The sequence below is a fragment of the Lolium perenne genome, chromosome 6, assembly GCF_019359855.2.
Source record: "Lolium perenne isolate Kyuss_39 chromosome 6, Kyuss_2.0, whole genome shotgun sequence".
Lineage (NCBI taxonomy): Eukaryota > Viridiplantae > Streptophyta > Magnoliopsida > Poales > Poaceae > Lolium > Lolium perenne.
Genome location: NC_067249.2, coordinates 121,413,080 through 121,439,135, shown reverse-complemented (window position 1 = coordinate 121,439,135; position 26,056 = coordinate 121,413,080). Strand labels below are relative to the sequence as shown.

Sequence of the window (26,056 nt, the reverse complement as noted above, 5' to 3'; positions counted from 1 at the left end):
ATGCTCTAATGTGCCCACCGTAGTTCTCCGGGAGCACACCATCCCTTACGGTGAGTTTGAGTTTGATGATGCATCCAAGATCAAGAGAAGCCTGCATCCCAACAGCGACAAAGATTCATGCCCCTGGGTTTGCTGCGGAAACTAGACAACCGCCTCGCATTGTCGCCGATTCTGCTTCCGATGAAGAGCCGTCGGCAAGCGCGAGATTGACCGGCGGCGGGGGCACCTCGGGAAACTTCGATTAAACTCCTCCACGCTCTTGCCGTTGACGAAGAAAGGGGATATAAGGGAGATAGGGCGGTGATCTCGGTGGAGGTTAGGGCGGCCCGTAGTGCCGCAGGGCGCTGAGGTAAGAAAGGAGAGACCACGGAACTGCCCGGTTGGTACGGTGCGTTTCGTTATCTTTTTAAGGGTGCACAGACATGAAAGTGAAGTCGTGGATTTTGAGGGCTTAAATTGCAAAAATGTGGGCGACGTACCACAGTCGTATCGGTGTTTTATTAGTAAATATTGAGATTGATTATCATTTTGTTCGGGAACAAGTTACAAATAAGTTACCGGATATCAAATTTATCTCCAGCAAGGATTAGGCTGCAGATGTATTCACAAAAGCTTTGCCTGTCAAGAACCTTGATGACTTCAGGCGTAATCTCAACCTTTCTCAAGGCAATATCTGTTCAATATCTATTCTTCTAGGTCTCATTTCTCTGTATGTATATGGATATGGAGTAGTACTCCAATCCTATACGAATACCTCTCAATGTATTGCCATAGTGGGGTTTTTCCACTCATATATTAACACGTACCCGAGCCTCCAAAGGGGTATGGTTTTCTGCGCAAATTACAGGGTGGATAGATCGGTATAACTTGGACACTTCGGAGACGTCGCAGTAAGAAAGTGGCATTTGTTTTTCACAGTCCCATGGAAAGAAATATTTCGCTCCATACAAATTACAAAGATTTTCTTGTGATGTACAGGGTGATAGACAGAGAAAATTAAGACAACACATTAGTGCAACTGCAAATTCAGTAGCATCTGTCACTCAACATCATAAATTATAAAATTGTTCATCATCAATTATAAAATTGTTGAAAGCGATAGTGCTTTGCTGATAAATGGGCTGAACATGAATGTGAGAACCAAGTCTTGCATTGCTGACACCGTCCAAGAAATCAAAAACTCCCTCTGGTCCTTCCAGGAAGCAAAATTCTCCAAGGTTAACAGAGAGGCAAATAAGGGTGTTGATGGTTTAGGCATAGTGCGTTGAGTGATGTGGTGTGGTTGGGGCGTGCCCCACTCTGTGTGGTGGACTTGCTGTATCAAGATTGTAAGGTTACTGACAATGGTTCTGATTAAATGAAATGCCCTATATTCAAAAAAAGAAAACATCAGAAATTATAAAACATGAACAGTCACTTTTGGAACTTCTGTGCCTATGTTGTGCGGGTCCAATGCTGGTCATGTTTTTATTTGCAGGGGAATCTCAGGAATAGAGGCAGCATTGCACTCATCACAAGTACATGAAAAATGGCTCCATATGACATAACATAAACGTTTTTCCATTCTAGAAAATGGAAGTCTTATTACAACCGGGGAACTGCATCGACGATGCGTATAGCCAATTATTCTGCACGTCCTCTTCGACGTCGGGAACATAAAGTTATTATATGATCCTTAAAACACAAGGACCAATTTAAAATAAAGGCTGAAGTAAAGTAGAAGCCCACACCGCTTCTAACTACCTACTACAATTCGGCGTTTTTTTTGCACAACTCCGCAATACAATGTGCAAGAACCATGGACTGATGATCATCATCTGGCCTGCACAAAATGCGGAGAGATCTTTGGCGCAGGTGGGGCGAACAAAGGAACTAATATTCTTCACCTAACAAAGTAGCATCTGGATTGAAATCCTGCAGTAAGAAAAGAAGTTCAGATTCAGATGCACCTGACGTGCTCAGCAAATTCATATACAGAGCCTAAAAAGTAGGCAGAGTGAATGAGAATAGTTGTTACCTGACTATCCATGTTAGCAAAAATAGCCTCCAGAAAGTTAGAAGTGCTGTAGGTTAGCTGATCATTAGAAGCTTGCTGCCCAGCTGGGTCACCTTGCACAGGTAGAATGCCAGATGCACCCTCCCCGCCATTAAGCATCTGAGTCTGCGGTGCGACAGAGCTGTCCAGATGGCCAGGTAATGCAGAGTTGCTACTTCCACCACCATTAACCATCTGAGATGGCGGCACGAGAGAGCTATCCATATAGCCAGGCAACGCGGAGCTGCTGCTTCCACCACCATTCACCATCTGAGCCGGCGGCGCGACAGGGTTGCCCGCCTGAAGGTTAGGCGATGGAGAGCTCGTGCTTCCGTCATTGACCATCATCTGATTCATCGATGAGAAGTTGGCATTGGCCATCTCCATTGGGGCTGTGTTGCTTGCCATGTTGAATAATGGCATCATCTGCTCACTGTAGACACCCACCAATGTGGTGTTGTTGATGTTGACCCCTTCCATCTGATTCTGCAGCTGCTCATTCTGAAACATGGCCATCTGGCCAGATGAGGGTGAAAAGATTGTCAGTTGATGGTTGATCTGGGGGAGGTTCACGTTTACCTGTGATGATGGGAGGAGAGGTGTCGTGCCCATCAGTTCTGGAGGCTGCACCGGGAACTGGTTTGCAGGTTCTAACAGCCCACCATTTGGCATTTCCGCTGGGAAGGAGGAGCTGCCAGGATGGGAGGAAGGCACCATGCTTGTGTTCACCTCCAATAGTTTCCCACGCAGGACACTCACGTAGGCTTTGCGAGAACGGATACGAGCAGGGCCATGGATACGAGGAAATGCATCCTGCATTGGGTGATCTGATGTCTTTGCCAATGGGCCAGAAGCGTCGCGGCTTCCTGGCATGAGGCCAACATTACCGACTGTGCCCGTGGCCCATTTCCTTGGCTGAACATAAAGACCTTGAGGTGCTGCGTATAGATTTTGTGAACCACAGGAATACAGGGGTGACGACGGCGGGAGTGGGACTATCTGTTGTCCCATGTCCATGTACGAGTTCCTCCGCTCGAACAAATCACCCAGAGGATTAGGCTTCGTGGGGTCATCGATTACTCTTTTCAGATAGAGCCGATACTTCTGAAATGAAAATATATATGCAAGAACATATATATGAGATACATGCTCATGGGAAAGAAATGGAAGGCATGCGCGAAGCAAAAAATATATGAAGGTGTTTCAAAAGCGCTAGACATGTTGGGGCATGCAACATATCAGATATGTCCCATATTTTCACAAATGAAACGCTATTTTCTTACACACATCTACATAAAAGATGCATCACTAAAGGTTGGACTAATAAACGAAAATCTGGAAATTTGGAAATAATATGAACAAAAGCATAAGGATATATAGAAGTTAAACCTGTAAGTGGCTCGAAACACTCTCCCTACTAAGGTTATGGACATTCATCATTTCTAATATTGCCTTTGGAACCGCCCCTGCATTTACGTAATCATAACATTTTGTTACTTAAAAAAATCCAAGAACCATAAAATTAATTTTGGTGAATAAGCAATGAAAAAATTGTGAGATCTTACGATCGAGGCCAAGTCGGTTAACAGCTTCTAGGAACCTGTTGTGCAGGTCACCAGTCCATGACACCCTTGGTTTCTTCCTGGTGGTTCGCACACTCCTGCTTGAGACTTCTCTACCAGTTCTCTTCTGCTTTGAACACTTCTTACTCTTTGCACCACCCTCAGCAATCACTGGTTGCCCCACCCTCTGGGCAGCATCATCACTATCACTGATGTTGTAGTTCACAGCGACGTGGTTTTTCCTTACAACATGTTGCCATATGTTTCTGATATCATTGATATCCACGGGTTTCACAATATAGTCACACGCCCCATGCTTTATCCCCTTGTACACGGTTGCCTTTTCTCCGTTCACAGATAGCACTGCGTGACATAGGGCCAGAGACTAAGCTTTGGAATTTGGAAATTTAAAAACTATAAAACTTGACATCGAATTATCCTCATGAGTCCAGATCAAATATTTGAGTTCAATATTTTTAATTACAACCCAATTGTAGAAGCCAATATGTTACACTTGATGAGAAAAATTGCATCACGACAACAGTTAGTTTGATGCATCAAAGTAAAACAAACGGGGTAAAGTTTACACATCCAACGGAAAGAATCAGAAATAATGGCCACATACCTAACCGTAACTCAGTGCATATATAGAAACCATCACACCATGTTCATAACTTCTAATTATTGCTGAACTTCAAGATCAAGTACTGTTATTGACCACTTTTTTTCCCTAGCCTATTAGTAGTAGCTACCGTCCCAGGAAATTTTCTTATACATGTAAAGTGGTAATCTAAAATTTCAGGTTTCGTATGATTATTATCCGCATGGAAAACAGTTTTATTATTAAAATTTAGTCAAATAAATATGTGTTTTAGTTACACTTTCTCTAAAATTGATGGAACTACAAATTTATATGCCATCCATATGCTAGGTCCAGTCAATACATGTGTCTGCATAAAAGGGGCTCTCCTACTTTATATGCTATTGTCAGGAGTAAATAGGTTTGAAGACTGTCAACTGATCTCAAGTGAGGTATAAAAATTGTCTCTTTTTTAAGCATGAAGAGAACTTAGTTGAAGCGGAGACTTTAATAAATAATTACTGGAAGACCCATCATGAGTTCAACTAATACACACATGTATCTATTTATTTCGATTTTCGTATCTCTAGTAATAGAACTGCAGAGTTCATGCATACGTATAAAATTAATAAAATAAAATTATCTAGAATTATATATCTTGTACCACAAACCCGCATGAACCGACACCCCACCCCCACGTAACTCATGTGTCGCTCCACCTCCGCTCCACTGGCCGTCCGATTTGACTGATGCACGGTGAGATGGGACCACATTGGTTTGGCCTAAAATTGGATTCTTTCAAAAAAAAAAAAAACTAGGATTCTAGTAATAATAATGACCGAGAGGCTCCTCATATGAGTCGCCATCTCCCAATACTCCTAATAGTAACCATCACCACAATCTTTTCGCCAGTCGTCTCTTCTACCACCCCGCCTACATGAACCGCCACCACAGCCGGTCCCGCCATCCCCACCTAACATATGTGTCTCTCCACCTTCGCTCGGCTCCTCGCTAGCCATCCGAGCTAAAAGACGAACACTTAGATGGGACCGCATTGCTCCATGCCGATACAGATGATGCATTAGATGTGACTGTGTTGCTCCATGATGATAAACATGATGCATTAGTTTGGTAATAACTTAACAAAAAGTTGCATGTCCCCAATTCGAGAATTTTTTTTTTGATTTTCTCTACAAAACTAGGAAGTGTGTGCGCAACAACACATATATGCACGCCCTTCTATACAACTCAATGCATGTACTCGTACCATATATAGAAACATTGCTAACCTCATGAGTGAGGACTAATAAACGTTCCCAATGACCATGAGCTAGACAACAAATAGTTAGTAAAACACGAGCTAGCAAAGCTGGACAGTGCAAGAGAGATTAGTTATACTGATGACTGGTAGATCCATCTCGAGGCCGATGATCTCTAGGAGCTGGAAGCCATCCATGTTTGGCATGTGCACGTCGGTGATCACCAGGTCGAACTGCTCCTCCCGTTCCTCCCTCAACATCTTCAGCGCCGTCATTCCGTCCATCACAATCGTCGCTGCATCAAACCCAATGAATCAAGCATGACAAGGATTACTCCTAGCTTCGACTGGTTCTAATGGGTTAGGGCATAGGGAGAGGAGGAGGAGGAGGCAGATCGAGAGCGCTCACGCTTGTAGTTGCACTGGCGTAGGACGGCCGCTAGGACCCTCAGGCAGACGCGGTCATCGTCGACGGCAAGCACGCGCAGCCCATTCGGGAAGTTGTCCTCCGCCACCACCGCCGGTTCCTTTCCATGCCTTCGGTCACCGCTAGCCATGCCTAACATATAAAATGAAACAACACCCACAATTAAACATACATATAAAAGGAAACAACACCCAAAATCGCCCCTAAAACCCCCACCTTTCCAACCTTCCTCTAATGGCTCCCTTGATGGAATAAGAACAATCTACTTGGACAGAGAGCGGAGATCATGGTGGATGGTCTGTAGGACGCGCGGGAAGTGCAATTTATAGGGCGGGGAGCCCTGGAAAGGTGCAGTGGGAATCGCGATGTGGTCCCCTACCAGAGAGGGAAGGCGCACACTCACGCGCCACGTGCTGCCACCAATCTTCTACTCATTAATTTCTATATATATTTTGTGGCGTTACAATTAAATTTTTATCACTAGCGTTTGTCCGTTTGTGATGTTGCCCGTGGAAGGGGCAGCGAAACCACGGGCATGCTGCTGGTTTCTCGCTTTAAGCCAAAATTGGGAGCGGTAGTGAGATCACCCGCTGCAACGGAGGGCTCATATTCATTCATGGCAGCAGATATATAGAGGGAGAAAGTCAGACCTTCATCCAGTCTACCATCATCAATGCAGAGAATTAACACCCCTAAGTGTGCCTAATTAAATTACACATAGTTTTTGTTTGTTTTACGTTTCTTGTTCTTTTGGTAAATGGGGAGGTCCCCTTGAACTCGTACTTGTCCATAATTAAACTTGCACCTTTTTTAGCTAGTGTTTATCAGGCATAAGATCAATAATTCTAAGACTTACATACCTTTTGGTTGGCTCAAATAATTTCACCTCCCGTGAATTTTGGGCCATAGTTGCTCAACCTGACCTCCACTTCATTGCGTAAGTGCTTCCCTGCCAGTCAACGGTAAAAATTCATAAGATGATTTTTTGGGTGAATCAGATCCATTGTATTGATAAATGATCAATCCAATCTTTCTTAAGTAAGCGGTATGTGCCACAGCTTATCCGGTGATATAAATGATTGCATGGAGTCAACGTATCGCGTGAAAATGGAGAAACGACTAAAACTCCGTACTGGGTGAAACACCGCTGGAAAATGCGAGGTTGCTCCAGGCGATAGATGCTCTCGATTGATGCCATGTTTTCATTGGTTGAAAATATGGTGGGTCCATAGGGTTCATATGACATTTTAATAGCACACTGCCAAATACCGAATACACGTGTTATACGACCAGCATCTCGGGCCATGTTTATTTTGCAGCGGCGACCCAACCTAGACCAAGCAGCGGCGTGACCTGATGCGATGCATAGTGAGCATGATCTGAGGGGCGGCGCATGCACCGGGAGCTACGGCGACGGCGCATGCATCGTGAGATGAAGGAGACCCACGCAGGCAGTGGAGCCGATGTGAGCTAAACAGAGCGGCACGACCTGAAGCAGCGCGTGGAGCGACCTAACGCGGCAGTGGCGGTACACATAAGCGATGGACATGCTCGAGAACTAGGAGCGGAGCACGACTATGGACAAGGCGATGACGGTCATGGTGAAGGATGGAGTGAGGACGATGATGAATGAGGTCGGCATTAGTGAGGAAGGTGCACCTGGTGCTGATCGTGGAAATACGCATATAGGTGGTTGGTGAGGGAGCACCTGGAGGAACTGTATGTAGCCCTACCGAGGAAGACGTCGCAGAGGGAACCTGGAGGAGGGGATCAGATCACTGTAGATTTTTTTTTCCATATAACATGCTATTGCCGGCTATATATAAAGTTCCAGGACATCCAACAAGATTTTACACCAACGAGTTTTAGCGAGGTTCCATCACACATAAACCTGAACAAACCGAGTTTTGAAAACAATTGTGCAAGAAATAAAAGGAGCAGACATCGCAGGAGCTGCCAGACCTGCTAGGAGGGAGAAATTTCTCTTCCCTTCGAAGGCACCATGTATATTATATTGTACTCATTAAATATGACAATTTAACGTGAAGAATACCCTGCCACCACATTGGTGCTACAAGTACCGTGGACCAAAAGATTTTGGAGTTCCTTCACGAGATAACTCTGTGTTGAAAACGCCCACTCTCATCCGCTAATACTACAATATTTGATAATATATAAACATATGTTCTCATTTTTTCAAATATCTTCCAGATCAGTGATATTTGATGAATTACCAATAATTTTGCATTGCTATTTAGGTGGGTCGAGACCTGCATAGTCCAAATCAAAGATTCCAAGTTATGCGCATGGATAACTCTTTTATGAAATATGATACATCAAATTCTAATATTAAAGAATATGTTAAGGTTTACCATCTTTGAGGTGACATGTTCATGAAAACATTCAATGTTCAAGAGAAAAAAAAGGAAAGGACCGTTAGCTAGAAATGGAACTTCAGTTTATCTCTCTCACCCACCATCCGTTCCGACTGATCACCCCGTCTTCTTCCTTTTCTTCCCCTCTTAATTGCATGGATCCTCGTAGAACTGAATAACCAGTAGCATGCCGGGTCATAAGCCTACTAAACAAAGTTTGGTGGAAGTTTTATAAGTTGAAAATAATTGACATGTCTTAAGTCCATACCTTCCGAGTGACAAAGTACAATTAACTTGTTTCAAGGCATCGTTGAACATAACTATCTTTTATTTACGGTTAATGGATATCGGGGCGAAAGTCAAAATCAATGTTGGAAGTTTGTAGCAGAAAACAAAAAATTCTAACTAATGCAACCAGGTTGCCCAGATCTATATAGGAGTAATGCAGGAATATAGATGATATCGGTGACATACCCTCGTAGACCGATAGCGGTTAACGTTTCACCAGAACATGATCGATGTAGTCTACTTCGTCGCCAACCTCGGGGTCGTGTGGACATCCTCCCATACCACAATGATTACCGAAAGTGCAACACCTCGTAGTTTCGCACATATACAGTGCTCAACGACCCTCCCGGCCTCAAATCCAGCTAAGGTTGCATAAGAAGATCTTCTGGATCCGATTCCGGCAGCGCTCCCATGTACCGGGTGGAGTACTCCCTCTGTGCGCAGCTCTTCGAGGAACCACGGGAGGAGATAGAACTAGAGAGAGGGAAGAGGAGAGGGAGGTGACATATGCATCCCCAATGGGCCTGCCGAAGATGGTACCCGGGGTTTACTGAAAGCCCACGACCCGAAGTTTATGAAGCTTGGAAGCCCAGTTAAGAGGTAGTTTGGAAAGATAGAGTTGTATTAGGAATAATGACTTGTATCTATTACGAGACGAACTCAAAGAGTCTCCCGGCTTTGTAACTTGTACATCACGAAACATTCGGCTCCGCCTCCTATATAAGGGGGAGTCGAAGGAGAAAGAGAGGATCGATTTCATTGTCAACATAACCCTAGTTTTCTAGTAGTCTAGTACTTTTCCGGCTGAACCTTCGAGATCTACTTACCCTCTACTTCCTACGAAAACCCTAGTCTACAATCCGTAGGCATTGACAAGTCGATACCTTGTCAGGAGGTGCCCAAGGGGTTTGTTGAGGGAGCTCCTCAGCAATGCCCACCATGACGGGCTTAGGGTTGATCGAATCCTGCAGGCTAACACGAGACATCGGATACCAAACAAACGGGGAGAGAGATTTTACACAGGTTCGGGACCCTCGGCGAGGTAAGCCCCTTACTTCATGCTTGTGTGATCTTGATTTATCGAGTAATACGGGTTACAATGGGGTAGCCAATAGACTACTATGGTCGACTCGCCGGGATGCAAGGATTTTAGGGTTTGTGTACTAAGTTGCCGTGGTTTGCGTATTGTTCTTCTTCTGAGTTCGGTAGGTCCTCTCCTGACCTTTATATAGTAGGCCAGGTCTCGAGAGTCCTATCCGAACTTGAGTAGATTACATTGAGATCTAATCTAAACCCCCCTTAAACGATGCCTTCTTCCCTTGTTCATCAAGAATTCGTCTCCTGGTAGGTCTTCTTCGTTGCAACCAATGTTCGGGCCCACCTTGACCTTGGATAAGCTTTGTGGGCCCCTAGTTGGGCCAAGGATGGTAGACTAATGTTCGGTACCCGAAGGGTAATGCCCACATCAGTAGCCCCCGAGTGACTGGCCAAAGCGAAGGCTTTGGGCAGATACTATTGGTGTTTCATCCGAATATTTTGATTAGTCGAAGGAAATTGAGTCTTCATGATTGTCGTAGATTTGAAGTCGTTTGATATCGGGTGCACGTCCCGATGGGATTAGCCTCGAGTCTAGATGCAGATGTTTACAACCGTGCGTAGAGTCAAGTTGTACTACTCGAAGATCTCAGTGCCGATGTTTTTGAGCTTCTTCTATCACCCGCTACTTTTAGTATATCGGGTCTTCTAAAACTTCGGGTGAAAGCGAATAATTGATCATATGTAAGGGATGTTTGATGATATTTTGTCATGGTTTTATAGATTAAATGAATTCAAATCACAAATGGAGTGTATGCAAAATATGAAGATTTCTCATCACGTAGAAGAAAGAGGATATCTGCGTACATGAGAAAGACAAAAATATTTCAGTTCAGATAGAAGCAATAGCGTTGTAAACATTGAGGAGACGCACACACGTGAGCTATGTTTTACATGACTTAAAAATATGTAGCAGCTCTCTTAAGGGAAATGATTATGAGTGGGAACCACTATCAAAAGGAGGCAGTATTTGACTGATCGATCAAAGGATGAATCGGTCCATCGACCAGTACGTACATGTATGGGACTTATTCTCTCTGAGCTGCAGGTAACTTCGCCGGTGGCTTGATTAGTTGAGACCTTTGGAGTGTATTGGGTGATTAGATAAGCATCATGTGCAGCGATATGTATTTGGATGAGGGCCTCCACCGAGCTCTGCGGAGAGGTAGTTTCATGACTGGAAGCACAACTCCCCGGAATACGCAGTCCTAAAGGGCAGGTATAAAAGAGTTTCATGAGGAGAGGCGTAGAGATGGAATTGGATCCCTTTCCGGCCGCACGCGACGCCAGAGCTTCCTTTTCCACAGAAACCAATCTACATCATAACACTCAACGGAACCACCGATCGACCTAGAAAATCCATCAATCCCACCACTTCTACTTAGGACCAGACCCAAGGTGCATATCTCGCGATGATGGGCGGGGATGTTCTCTTCTCAACCCGCCGCCAATGAAGCAATCCTAGTATGGTGGGTGAGGCGGGTAAACAAGATGCAAGATCCCACGGCGTATAGGTTCACGTGTGTCAGATGATATCATCTTCGATTCCGACTCAAGGTTGTGAGCCATACAGGTTACTAGACCATGATGGCGCGCGTTGCCACGTCCGTCCATTTTTTTATATAATGTATACATTTTAATAAAATATTGAGGAAAAAGATAGACGTTCAAATTTTCTAAACAATTATAACCTATATAAAAGCTGACCTTCTTTGCTGTTACCATAATTAATTGAGTACTGTTCACGTTCTCTTTTTGTCCAATAGAGAGTTGGCACGTCCGGATTTTTTACTGTAGATCCAAAGAAACTGCAGCGCCCTTAATTTTCGTTCGTTTTATTTTTGCGCGTTTAATGGATGTAGCCGGTTGATTCCCGTATTAGTTCCGGTTACCATCTTCCTTTCCTTTTTCTAGGCCCCATTAGTCTCCGGTTTTCCGGTTTTTACTCTGGAAATCTCTAGCGTCTCCACCGCTTACTCTGGTTCTCAATCACCGCACGGCTTTGACTGTGGACGAGGAGCACGGAAAATTCTCGAGCGCTCCTCCCGCCACCAAGCACTCGCCGGGGCACACCTTCTCTCCCATGTCCCGTTTCTGCTACCCATCTCCACCCCATCGCCACCCTTGATCCCAGCCCTTGGGCCTTCCATCCGTGCGAGAGGTGAGGTTGCTGCCAACCAGGGCATAGGCATCCTGCGCCAGCGGTCGGCGAGGTCGACCTCCGCCCTGGCGTCTGGCTCCGGCGAGATATAGCGGGCGGTCGGCCGAGCGGGGAAAACTGCTGCTGGTGGTGTGCAACGGCGACCATGTGATTCTGCTGCTGGGCCTACCGATTTGCTCGACCGCGCCCAAATTGACCTCCTCCGATCTGCCTCTATTCTCCCTTTACAAGCCGCTGCCTCTCTTCTCCCTTTACAGGCCGGCCAACACGGGTGAGGAGAATCTTGAAGGGCATCTTGGGGGCACCGTAAAAAAAGATAAAGAATTTATTATGATTGGTTATTTCTCATTGTCGGTGTCAGCAAATCCATGACAATAGCGAGAGAAAAAAAAGTCCTAGCTTGCCAACATTTGCCGTTAGGATTTTTTAGGGAGGTTAATGGTGGATAAATTCTGCCTCTTCGGTGTCCGTACATCCTTGTAATTGCTTATTTCCATCTAGGCATACTTGAGTTGGATTCGACTTTTCTCAATTTGAGATCGTACTTTCTACACATGTTGCATCGGTAAATCATCCATCGGTCCGTATGGAAGGGAATTTTCATTCCTTCGGAGCAAACACACTACCTGAAAAAGCATCCATGCGATCTAATAATTACTCAAGAAAACGTACAGTTGAGACCAACAAAAAAATGGACTTGATTACTTCATTAAGTTACTTATCAATATGAGAAATAAATTAGCTTAATTCATTAAGTTAATTATCACTTCATTTAGCATCCAGCTGTTGACACAACTATGTAATGTAGAGGGTGTGCTAACAAAAAAGACTGGATTGCTTAACAACAATAGTTCTCCATTTTCCGGAAATAAAACAATAGAGAGAGTTCAGATTCAATTTATCCCTTGATGGAAATGATATAGAGAAAGTTACAAGCCACTTACTCTGAACATAGCCCACCAATGAATAAGAAACACAAGAGCTTAGGCCATAGAAAACTGTAAGTATCTTAAATCTGATTCGTATGCACACAAGGAGTATAATAGCAGAGCCAAAAAGGTGTTGTCCCTAAATTTTCATAAACTCCAGCCGTGAAATAAGCACGCTCCAATTTATAATGGCAAATGTCAGGAAAAAAACATTTGATGGTATTCACATAGCTGCTTCATTTAAGTGTGGGAGCACATAAGTAGAACAAGTGTCCTCACCTATCAAAATATTTCATTTGATATGTAAATGTTTAGTGAAGAACAAATAAATTGGCAATACAGCTTCTAGGTATCGAGGGCAGACAATTATTTGCAAGCCTAGCTCTAGTTCTATTCAAATGGCAAACATTGTGTTTCCAAATAATATGAATTATTTGTACAGAGTGAATTAGCAGCTAGAATTTTCGCTCATAAGTAATCTATATATCTAAGAAATGCCTTTAAGAAACCTTAACCAAGTGACAAGTCTTTAACTGGTTGCTGAAAAATGCTTTCGGAAATTATTCTGCATTACCTGGCCATAAATAAACAGTGACGATGGTACAATGAAAGCTAAAAACTCGGCCTCTGAAACTGAAAACAGTAGTATAAGAAATGAAAAAAAACATTAGATAATTAGTAGTACTAATATGAACACAACAGTGGCAGTTGAAAAGAACCTTTTGTAGTGAACACAAAAAAAACATTTTTTGGACCAATGTTCATCGAATATCTCAATCTAAGTCATAGGTCAATGAGAGCAAGAAAACCTCCATGTAAGCTAAGTGCACTAAGAGCATCTCCAGTCGCGTCCCCCAAAGCGTCCCCCAAAGGGATTTGGGGCGCGCCGGACAAAAAAAGCGTTCCAGCCGCGTCCCCCAAAGCCCATTTTTGTCCGGCGCGGCCCGATACGGTGTCCGGCGCCCCGAGCCCGTCCCCGTCCCACAGGGGATGCTCCGGGGACGCCGGACACAACGAAAAGCGAGGCGGGCTCCCACATGTCGGCGACTATTTGCATAAACCGTTGGTTCGCGCCTCTTTTCTCGTCGCTCCTTCCTTCCCGCGCCTCCCACCCCACCGCCGCCGCTGGATTTCCCGGCCGTTTGGGCGTCTGATCTGTGCTGCGAGTCAGCACCGTTGTCGCGGCTGGGGCTCCCGCCGGTCGTGCCGCCGCCGCGTCGCCAGCGCCTCCCAGAACGCGCCGTCAAATCCGCCCCACCTCCGCGCACAGAAGGTGCTCGACGACTTGCCAGGTAGGCGCGATTGGTCGCTGTTTGTTGCGTCGTCTGCCTCGGCGCAATTTTAACCATTGATTTTGCTTTAGCCATGGACAGCGACGATGAGATGGTTGCCCTGCTGCTGGAGGACGAGCAAGCGTTCGACGACGACCTGCGGGAGCATTTGCTGATCATCGCGTCCCTCCAGGACATGCTTGACGCTGAGGCGGAGAAGAGGAAGAGGCCGCGCCGCGGAGGATCAAGGCCGGGAAGAAGGAAGTCGAAGCCCCGGCAGAGGATGGAGGGGCATGCCATGCTGCAGAACGACTACTTCGCCGACGGGGCAACACATGCCGACAATTTTCGGCGCCGGTACAGGATGAGCAAGGGCCTGTTCATGAATATCCTCCACGGCGTTCGAGAGTTCGACCCCTACTTCAAGCTCAAGGTCGACGCTGTAGGCGTTCTCGGGTTCTCATCCATTCAGAAGTGCACCGCCGCCATGAGGATGCTTGCATACGGAGCACCTGCCGATACACATGACGACTACCTTCGCATGAGTGAGTCTACTGCCATTGAGTGCATGTACAAGTTTTGCCGAGCTGTGGTGGGAAAGTTTGGCAAATACTACTTGAGAGTGCCAACTGAGGAAGAGACTGCAAGGATCATGGCACAAAATGCTGCCAGAGGATTTCCTGGAATGCTTGGAAGCATCGATTGCATGCACTGGGCATGGAAGAACTGCCCGTTTGCTTGGCAAGGTATATACAAAGGGCGTCATGGATATTGCAGTGTGGTGCTTGAAGCTGTGGCAGATTATGACCTGTGGATTTGGCATTCTTTCTTTGGCATGGCGGGATCACACAATGACATCAACGTGTTGCAGCGGTCTCCGGTGTTCAGCAGACTAGTGGAAGGGCATGCTCCACCATGCAACTATGAGATCAATGGCCACCAATATACCAAAGGCTATTATCTAGCCGATGGTATATATCCAAAATGGGCCACTTTTGTCAAAACAATCTCGAATTCATCAGGTCTGAAGAATTCTCACTTTGCTACACGACAGGAGGCTTGCAGGAAGGATGTCGAGCGGGCATTTGGTGTGCTTCAAGCACAATTTGCCATTGTCCGGTACCCTGCTCTAAGCTGGTCTCACGACCAAATGTGGGAGGTGATGCAGGCTTGTGTGATCATGCACAACATGATCATCGAGGATGACCGCAAGAATCATGTTAGGTCACATGTTGGTCCCTATGAGTGTCAAGGCCCTCTCGCGGAGGTTGATCATGAGTTGCCTGCAGATTTTGCTGATTTTTCTCGCCATGCACGCAGAGGTCCGTGACAGCAATGTGCATGAGCAACTTCAAGCTGATCTCGTTGAGCATTTGTGGAGGATCAAAGGAAATACCGTGGCACCTTGATGTATCATCTAGCCCTTTTTATTATATTTGATTACTTGTTTTATTGTTTGTTGTAATTTAATTTGAAAACAATCCTCGAAAACATTTTTTTTCATATGCTACATTTGATATAAATGGTTTATGTGCTAAAAAAATTATTTTAAATGTTTGGGGGCGGCGTTTGGGGGACGCGGCTGGGGAGCGACGTCCCCCAAACGCGGCACGAACAAAACACGTCCCCCAAACGCTCAATCCGGCGCGGTTTGGGGGACGCGGCTGGAGATGCTCTAACATTTCACAAAAATACAAGTGGTAAGCAATATTCTGAACATGTAACCATATCTTACACGCTGTATCAATACTGAAAAAGTGTATACAGTGGCGGAGGCAGGGGGGCTGCCAGGGGCCACGGCCCCCCTCATGCTCTCACATTTGCACATATATAGCTTGCTACTCCCTTGTATTTGAGAGAAAATTAATGATTCGTGCCCAGTATGGCTCCTCATAACATCATTTGGTCTCCTCTGTCCTAAATTTCTGGCTCCGCCCCTGAGTGTAGAAACGTTTCAGCAACTTGACGAATTTTTGGCAATGGGGGAATGAAAGAGGACTGTGGTTATAACTTATAACAACAAATACAACCTTCAGAAAATGTACATTCAAGAGGATACTTGGGACTGTCCTAAAATACTTTTGAAGCGCCTTTTCTTTGGTATATTTCCTAATAAAAGAAGACAAATCATTCACACAATAAGCTTATAAGATAGCTGGATCATTAACAGTAAGCAGTAAAAAAGAAATTGTAGAATTGTCCAAGAAACTTATGGAACCAGCAGTACGGACATCCAATTTATTTGCAAAAGAGGAATAAGAATAAGTTTGTTGCCTTTGGTGAAACAATCTAATAACTGGCTTTCTGATAGGTCAAAAGGCAGAAGGAACTATCAGATCCATGGTAACTCGGTGTTGTCTAAGTCTGGTGTAATCTGTCTGCCAAAGAACATCTTTTTTCAAATTTTCTAGCAGATACAAACCATGCAGGAGGTAAATTTTGTAACCATAAGAGAGGATATGTATAGAGAACGTCAGAGCACATAGATTAAAAAAAATGGTGAGCAGCCAGGGCTAGGGACGCAGCTGGCGAGTCACAGCAACAGCTGCCTCCTCATCATCCTCCTCGGCATCCAAGCCGATGGCAATGGTGCCTGCTGCTCCTCCTCCTAAGAAGGCCATGAAGCCGATGGGCTTCTTTATTGAAGCCAAGTTCGTCTCGCCAGATTCCTCACCGACGGGTTACATGGTGCTGTTTTAGCAAATATACAGTATCATTCAAATAATTTTCCCCTGTTAGTTTGGGACTTTATTATGTCTGCCAATAAATCAATAATCCATGAAAATTATTTAGATGCTTGTAAGCAGATAGAATATTTGCAACCTTGATCTACAGATCAAACCCCAATCCCCACATACATGGCAGATCGGCACCAACCGCATCAGAGCGGCAAAAGCAATGGATGGCAGAGAAAACATAGCGGAAAAAGGGAATCGAACTTCAAAATCGAATACATTGAAGATTTGTGGTACATAACTCCTTACCGTCATCTTGCCCCACCAGGAGTGCCTCGCCATAGTGAGCGGGGGGCAATCTGCTCAAACCTCATGGATGCCTCGAGCAGTGGAGCTCCTCTCAGACCCAAACTTATCGGCTTCATCACCACCGCCTGAGGCCAAAAGATGGTTAGGGAAAGAAGCATATATACACACATAGTCGCATGAAGTATGCCAGCGATACAGTAACGTATGCCCATTAATTGCCGGCGAGAGGAGCGCATCAGTGCTTGCTTGAATGCTGGTTTCAATCGCTCGTGCCGCCGCGACTCTTCGCCTCTTCCTGCCGCACCAGTTGGGGAGGACTCCACCGGCGTGCGAAGAGACCGATCTATCAGCGAGGCTTTGCATCGCGTCGGCCGCATCCCCTGCTTTGCATCGGTCGTGAGCAGGCTAGAGGCCTTTTTCCTCTTCCTAGCAAATCATAGCGGATCAGATAATGAGCCTGTACCTGGCCCATTTTTGGCCCGAGTAACAAGAAAATGCCCAGGTCAATCTGAGGAGTAGCGGCCCAAATAATGTTGGGTTGGGCTTGATATGCGAGTTACGGTGGAAACTGGTTTCTACGACGTTTAGACTGGATGGGGGAAGATCTGAACCATCTAAGTGAGTGATCAGACGGTTAGGAACGCAAATTGGCTGTGGTAGCTCCTAGGTGGTTAAGTTTTACTGTTACTTAATGTTACGGCTGATCCCTATCCCCAATCACGGAGCCAGCAGGCTGTGTGGCGGGCGGTCTCTACCCGATCACGACTTCGAGCCAAGCAATGTTATGTGACGAGTGATTTTATCCTCGATCACTACTTATGCCATGCAGGTTTTGCGAGTCGCCGCTGATGGCACACATGTTTCATGCCATGCAGGTTATGCAGCGGGTGATCATCATCCCAGATCGCGGCTTTATGTCTTATAGGTTTTACTTGAAGCCCATGATGGTACACGCGACTTCATGTCACACAGGTTATGCGGCGGGGGATCATCATGCCCGATCACGGCTTGATGTCCTACAGGTTTTGTGTGTAGCCCATGATGGTACACGCAGCTTCGTGCCACATAGGTTATATGCCATATAGATTTTACGTGTAGCTCTTGATCGGCACACTCGGCTTGATGCCATACAAGGAATGCCTCTCCTGATGCATTTGCCTCCCTTCCTTCTCTCTAGTTTGCTCTGGCCAGCCATGCTATTACTGGGCAGTGGCCAAATGTGTGCTTCTTCTGTGCTTCTCATTGCTACCGCTGCTATGCACTTTCTATGCTATCCTAATGCAATTCCTAGGCTTACTGGTGCCATGCTTATGCTTGTCTAGGTCTACTGCTGCCTAATTGTTTACTGGTGGTTCTTCCTGTCAGCAGTGGCTAACAGCCTAACACTTGTGATGCTTGTGATGTTCTTCTTGTTGGAAATATGCCCAAGATGGAATAATAAAAGTGGTTATTATATATCTTTGTGTTTATGATAAATGTTTATATACCATGCTATAATTGTATTAACCGAAACATTGATACATGTGTGTTATGTAAACAACAATGAGTCCCTAGTAAGCCTCTTGTATAACTAGCTTGTTGATTAATAGATGATCATAGTTTCATGATCATGAACATTGGATGTTATTAATAACAAGGTTATGTCATTATATGAATGATGTAATGGACACACCCAATTAAGCATAGCATAAGATCACGTCATTAAGTTATTTGCTATTAGCTTTCGATACATAGTTACCTAGTCCTTTCAACCATGAGATCATGTAAATCACTTATACCGGAAAGGTACTTTGATTACATCAAACGCCACTTCGTAAATGGGTGGTTATAAAGGTGGGATTAAGTATCCGGAAAGTATGAGTTGAGGCATATGGATCAACAGTGGGATTTGTCCATCCCGATGAAGAATAGATATATTGTGGGCCCTCTCGGTGGAATGTCGTCTAAATAGCTTGCAAGCCTATGAATAGTTCATAAGAGACCACATACCACGGTACGAGTAAAAAGTACTTGTCAGGAGACGAGGTTGAACAAAGGTATAGAGATACCGATGATCAAACCTCGGACAAGTAAAATATCACGTGACAAAGGGAATCGGTATCGTATGTGAATGGTTCATTCGATCACTAAGTCATCGTTGAATATGTGGGAGCCATTATGGATCTCCAGATCCCTCTATTGGTTATTGGTCGGAGAGAAATCTCAACCATGTCTACATAGTTCGCGAACCGTAGGGTGACACACTTAAGGTTTGATGTCGTATTAGTAGATATTGAATATGGAATGGAGTTCGAAGTTTTTGTTCGGAGTCTCGGATGGGATCCAGGACATCACGAGGAGTTCCGGAATGGTCCGGAGAATAAGATTCATATATAAGAAGTCATTTTATAAGTTTGAAAATGATCCGGTGCATTTATGGAAGGTTCTAGAAAAGTCCGGAAGAAATCACTATGGAAGGCGGAGTCCCGGAGGGACTCCACCAAGCTTGGCTAGCCAGCCCTAGGGGTGGAGCCACCCCCTCCCAAGGAAAGGTGGGAATCCCACCTCAAGTGGGAATCCCACCTTGGGTAGGTTTCATGTCATATGGAAGGTTTTGGTTTGGGGTCTTATTCGAAGACTTGTAGACCAACTCTTGGGGGTTCCACCTATATAATGAGGGACAAGGGGAGGGGGCCGGCCACCTCAAGCCATAGCTTGGCCGCACCCCCTAAGTGGCCGGCCACCCCTCTCCCAAACCCTAGCCGCCCCTCCTTCTACACCTCTCCCGCAAACGCTTAGCGAAGCTCCGCTGGAGATCTCTATCGACACCGCCACCACGCCGTCGTGCTGCCGGGATTCAAGGAGGATCTACTACTTCCGCTGCCCGCTGGAACGGGGAGAAGGACATCGTCTTCATCAACACTGAACGTGTGACCGAGTATGGAGGTGCAGCCCGATTGTGGCACCGTCAAGATCTTCTACGCGCTTTTGAAAGCGGCAAGTGATCGTCTACTGCAACAACGAGATCTAATCTCGTAGGCTTTGGAAATCTTCAAGGGTTAGTCTCGTTCATCCCCTCTTTGCTACCGTCTTCTAGATTGCATCTTGGCTTGGATTGCGTTCTCGCGATAGGAATTTTTTTGTTTTCTATGCTACGAATCCCTACAGTGGTGTCAGAGCCGTGTCTATGCATAGATGGTTGCACGAGTAGAACACAATTGTTTTGTGGGTGTTGATGCTTTGTTGTCTTTAGTTTGAGTACTTTGCATCTTTGTGGCATAGTGGGATGAAGCAGCTCGGGCTAACTTTACATGACCGCGTTCATGAGATTTGCTCCACGCTCGACATGCAACTTGTATTGCATAAGTGGCTTTGCGGGTGTCTGTCTCTTCTACTATAGTGACGATTCAATTTACTCTTCTATTGCCAACACTTGTATCATCATTGTGGTTCATGTTCGTAGGTAGATTAGATCTCACTCGAAAACCCTAAACCACGTAAAATATGCAAACCAAATTAGAGACGTCTAACTTGTTTTTGCAGGGTTTGGTGATGTGATACGGCCATAATGTGATGATGAATATGTATGAGATGATCATTATTGTATTGTGGCAACCGGCAGGAGCCTTATGGTTGTCTTTAAATTTCATGTTGAGTAGTATTTCAAAGTAGTTGTAATAGTTGCTACATGGAGGACAATCATGAAGACGGCGCCATTGGACGCTACGCCGACGATGATGGAGATCATGCCCGTTGATGATGGAGATCATGTCCGTGCTTTGGAGATGAAGATCAAAGGCGCAAAGACAAAGGGGCCATATCATATCATATATGAACTGCATGTGATGTTAATCCTTTTTATGCATCTTATTTTGCTTAGATCGCAACGGTAGCATTATAAGATGATCCCTCTCACTAAAATATCAAGATAATAAAGTGTTCATCCTTAGTAGCACCGTTACCAATACTTGTCGTTTCGAAACATCTCGTGATGATCGGGTATGATAGATTCAACAAGTATACAACGGGTGCAAGCCAGTTTTGCACACGCAGATACTAAGGTTGCCTTGACGAGCCTAGCATGTACAGACATGGTCTCGGAACACGTGATACCGAAAGGTAGAGCATGAATCATATGATTGATATGATGAACACTTTGAGTGTTCGCCATTGAAGTTACATCTTGTCTCGTGATGATCGGACTTGGTGTGGTGGATTTGGTTCGTGTGATCACTAAGACAATTCGAGGGATATTGTTTTGAGTGGGAGTTCACCTAGTTTTTTAATTTTGTTGAATTAAAATTTGAACTCAATTTGTCATAAACTTAGTCTAAACTATTGCAAATATATGTAATAGATTATGACGTCCCCAATCAATTTTAACCAGTTCCTAGAGAAAGAAAAGCTTAAGAGCAACAGTAGCAACTTCACTGACTGGTTCCGTCATGTGAGGATTTTCCTCGCTGGTGGAAACCTGCAATATGTGCTTGATACACCGCTAGGTGACCCTCCTGCAGAAACTGAAACCGGTGAAGTAAAGAATGTTTACGCGACTCGGAAAACTCGGTACTCTCAAGTTCAGTGTGCCATCCTATGCAGTCTGGAAGCTGATCTTCAAAAACTTTTTGAGCACCACGATCCTCATGAGTTGGTCAATGAGCTGAAAGCTATCTTTGAAACTCATGCGGCAGTGGAATGCTATGAAGCATCGAAACACTTCTTCAGTTAGTGAGCACATGCTCGCCATGACCGGGCATGCGAAGAAACTCAGTGATCTGGGAATAGTGATTCCTAACAGACTGGGGATTAATCGTGTCCTTCAATCACTGCCACCTAGTTATAAGAACTTTGTGATGAACTACAATATGCAGAACATGAACAAAGAGTTACCTGAACTCTTCGCCATGCTGAAATCTGCTGAGATTGAGATTAAGAAAGAGCACCAAGTGTTGATGGTCAACAAGACCACCAGTTTCAAGAAACAGGGCAAGTCTAAAGGAAAATTCAAGAAGGGTGGCAAGAAAGCTGCCACGCCTCCTATGAAACCTAAGAATGGCCCTAAGCCTGATGCTGAGTGCTATTACTGCAAGGAGAAGGGACACTGGAAGCGTAATTGCTCCAAGTATTTGGCTGATCTGAAGAGCGGCCTTGTCAAGAAGAAGAAAGAAGGTATATCTGATATACATGTTATAGATGTTTATCTTACTGGTTCTCGTACTAGTACCTGGGTATTTGATACTGGTTCGATTGCTCATATTTGTAAATCAAAACAGGAACTAAAGAATAAATGAAGACTTTTGAAGGATGAAGTGACGATGCGCGTTGGAAATGGATCCAAGGTCAATGTGATCGCTGTCGGCACACTCCCTCTACATCTACCTTCGGGATTAGTTTAAAACCTCAATAATTGTTATTTTGTACCCGCGTTGAGCATGAACATTATATCTGGATCTTGTTTAATGCAAGACAGTTATTCATTCAAGTCTGAGAATAATGGTTGTTCTATTTTTATGAATAATATCTTTTATGGTCGAGCACCTGAGAAGAATGGTTTATTTCTATTAGATCTCGATAGTAGTGATACACATGTTCATAACGTTGATGCTAAACGAATTAAATTGAATGATAATTCTACTTATATGTGGCACTGTCGTCTTGGTCATATTGGAGTGAAACGCATGAAGAAACTCCATACCGATGGGTTACTTGAATCACTTGACTTTGAGTCACTTGATAGATGTGAAGCATGTCTAATGGGAAAAATGACTAAGAATCCATTCTCTGGTATTATGGAGCGAGCTACAGACTTATTGGAAATCATACATACCGATGTGTGCGGACCAATGAGTGTAGCCTCGCGCGGTGGTTATCGTTATGTTCTAACCTTCACAGATGATCTGAGTAGATATGGGTATATCTATTTCATGAAACATAAATCCGAAACTTTCGAGAAGTTTAAGGAATTCCAAAGTGAAGTAGAAAATCAACGTAACAAGAAGATTAAATTTCTACGATCTGATCGCGGAGGTGAATATCTGAGTTATGAGTTTAGCATGCATTTAAAGAAATGCGGAATACTTTCACAATTGAGACCGTCGGGAACACCGCAACAAAACGGTGTGTCCAAACGTCGTAATCGAACTCTCTTAGATATGGTTTGTTCTATGATGTCTCTTACTGATTTGCCGTTATCATTTTGGAGTTATGCATTAGAGACAGCTGCATTCACTTTAAATAGGGCACCATCTAAATCCGTTGAAACGACACCGTATGAATTATGGTTTAATAAGAAACCTAAGCTGTCGTTCCTTAAAGTTTGGGGTTGCGGAGCCTATGTAAAAAAGTTACAACCGGACAAGCTAGAACCCAAAGCGGAGAAATGCATCTTCATAGGATACCCTAAGGAAACTATAGGGTACACTTTCTATCACAGATCTGAAGGCAAAATCTTTGTTTCTAAGAACGGAACCTTTCTTGAGAAAGAATTTCTCACTAAAGAAGTGACTGGAAGAAAAGTAGAACTCGACGAGATTACTGAATCTTCTCTCGTTGATCAGAGTAGCGCAGTACCAGAAGTTGTTTCCGTGCCGCCTGCACCGGTAACAGAGGAAGCTAATGATAATGATCATGAAACTTCAAATGAGATAGCTACTGAACCTCGCAGATCGACAAGGGAACTTGCCACTCCTGATTGGTATGATCCTTGTCTAAATGTCATGATTGTGGACAACAATGATGAAGACCCTGCGACGTATGAAGAAGCGATGATGAGCCCAGATTCCAACAAATGGAAAGAAGCCATGAAATCCGAAATGGGATCCATGTATGATAACGAAGTGTGGACTTTGGTAGACTTACCTGATAGCCGCAAGGCTGTCGAGAATAAATGGATCTTCAAAAGAAAAACAGATGCTGATGGTAATATTACTGTCTATAAAGCTCGACTTGTCGCAAAGGGTTTCCGACATATTCAAGGTGTTGACTACGATGAGACTTTCTCACCTGTAGCGAAGCTAAAATCTGTGAGGATTTTGTTAGCAATAGATGCATTTTTCGATTATGAGATTTGGCAGATGGATGTCAAAACGGCGTTCCTTAATGGAGACATTGAGGAAGAGTTGTATATGGTACAACCCAAAGGTTTTGTCGATCCTAAAAATGCTGAAAAGGTGTGCAAACTTCAGCGTTCAATTTATGGACTGAAGCAAGCATCCAGAAGTTGGAATCGACGCTTTGATAAGGTGATCAAAGACTTCGGGTTTATATAGTGTCATGGGAGGCCTGTATTTACAAGAAAGTGAGTGGGAACTCTGTAGCATTCCTAATATTATATGTAGATGACATATTATTGATTGGGAATGATATAGAACTATTAATCAGTGTAAAAGGTTATTTGAATAATAATTTTTCAATGAAAGACCTTGGTGAAGCATCGTACATATTAGGCACCAAGATTTATAGAGATAGATCAAGACGCCTAATAGGGCTTTCACAAAGTACATACCTGGACAAGATTCTAAAGAAGTTTAGAATTGACGAAAGTAAGAAAGGTTTCTTACCTATGTTACCAGGTAAGGTCTTGAGTAAGACTCAAGGTCCAGCTACGGCACAAGAAAGAGAAAGGATGAATCAGATCCCCTATGCCTCGGCAGTAGGCTCTATCATGTATGCCATGCTATGTAATAGACCGGATATAGCACATGCTGTTAGTTTGACTAGCAGATATCAAAGTGATCCAGGAATGGAACACTGGACAGCGGTCAAGAATATCCTGAAGTACTTGAAAAGAACTAAGGATATGTTTCTTTGTTATGGAGGTGACCAAGAACTCGTTGTAACCAGTTACACCGATGCAAGTTGGAACACTGATCCTGATGAATCTAAGTCTCAGTCTGGGTACGCGTTTATATTGAATGGTGCTGTAGTAAGCTGGTCAAGCTCGAAGCAGTGCACGGTGGCGAAGTCTTCAACAGAATCAGAGTGCATAGCGGCTTCAGAGGCTTCATCAGAAGCGGTATGGATTAAGAGGTTCATTGTAGAGCTCGGTGTGGTTCCTAGTGCATTGGACCCACTTGTCATCTACTGTGAAAACATGGGTGCCATCGCCAATGCACAAGAACCAAGGTCACACAAGAGGCTGAAGCATATCAAGCTGTGTTATCATTCGATTCGCGAGTACATCGAAGATGGAGAAGTAAAGATTTGCAAAGTACACACTGATCTGAATGTAGCAGATCCGTTGACTAAAGCTCTCCCTAGAGCAAAGCATGACCAACAACAGAATGCCATGGGTGTTAGGTGCCTTACAATGTAATCTAGATTATTGACTCTAGTGCAAGTGGGAGACTGTTGGAGATATTCCCAAGAGGCAATAATAAAAGTGGTTATTATATATCTTTGTGTTTATGATAAATGTTTATATACCATGCTATAATTGTATTAACCGAAACATTGATACATGTGTGTTATGTAAACAACAATGAGTCCCTAGTAAGCCTCTTGTATAACTAGCTTGTTGATTAATAGATGATCATAGTTTCATGATCATGAACATTGGATGTTATTAATAACAAGGTTATGTCATTATATGAATGATGTAATGGACACACCCAATTAAGCGTAGCATAAGATCACGTCATTAAGTTATTTGCTATTAGCTTTCGATACATAGTTACCTAGTCCTTTCGACCATGAGATCATGTTAATCACTTATACCGGAAAGGTACTTTGATTACATCAAACGCCACTTCGTAAATGGGTGGTTATAAAGGTTGGATTAAGTATCCGGAAAGTATGAGTTGAGGCATACGGATCAACAGTGGGATTTATCCATCCCGATGATGGATAGATATACACTGGGCCCTCTCGGTGGAATGTCGTCTAAATAGCTTGCAAGAATATGAATAGTTCATAAGAGACCACATACCACGGTACGAGTAAAGAGTACTTGTCAGGAGACGAGATTGAACAAAGGTATAGAGATACCGATGATCAAACCTCGGACAAGTAAAATATCACGTGACGAAGGGAATCGGTATTGTATGGGAATGGTTCATTCGATCACTAAGTCATCGTTGAATATGTGGGAGCCATTATGGATCTCCAGATCCCT

At 44.2% G+C, this 26,056-nt stretch overlaps 1 protein-coding gene across 1 annotated transcript; it reads right to left on the bottom strand.

Annotated features, from left to right (window-relative positions):
* Window positions 1-1,599: 1,599 nt before the first annotated feature.
* LOC127330407 (two-component response regulator ORR25-like) lies at window positions 1,600-5,992 on the bottom strand. The gene is made up of 6 exons (XM_051356630.2): window positions 5,845-5,992; window positions 5,576-5,731; window positions 3,601-3,960; window positions 3,425-3,501; window positions 2,018-3,139; window positions 1,600-1,914 (listed from the first exon to the last, which is right to left on the bottom strand). The coding sequence occupies exons 1-6, from the start codon at window positions 5,990-5,992 to the stop codon at window positions 1,873-1,875; spliced, it is 1,905 nt and encodes a 634-aa protein (XP_051212590.2). The 3' UTR covers window positions 1,600-1,872.
* Between the last annotated feature and the right edge of the window lie 20,064 nt (window positions 5,993-26,056).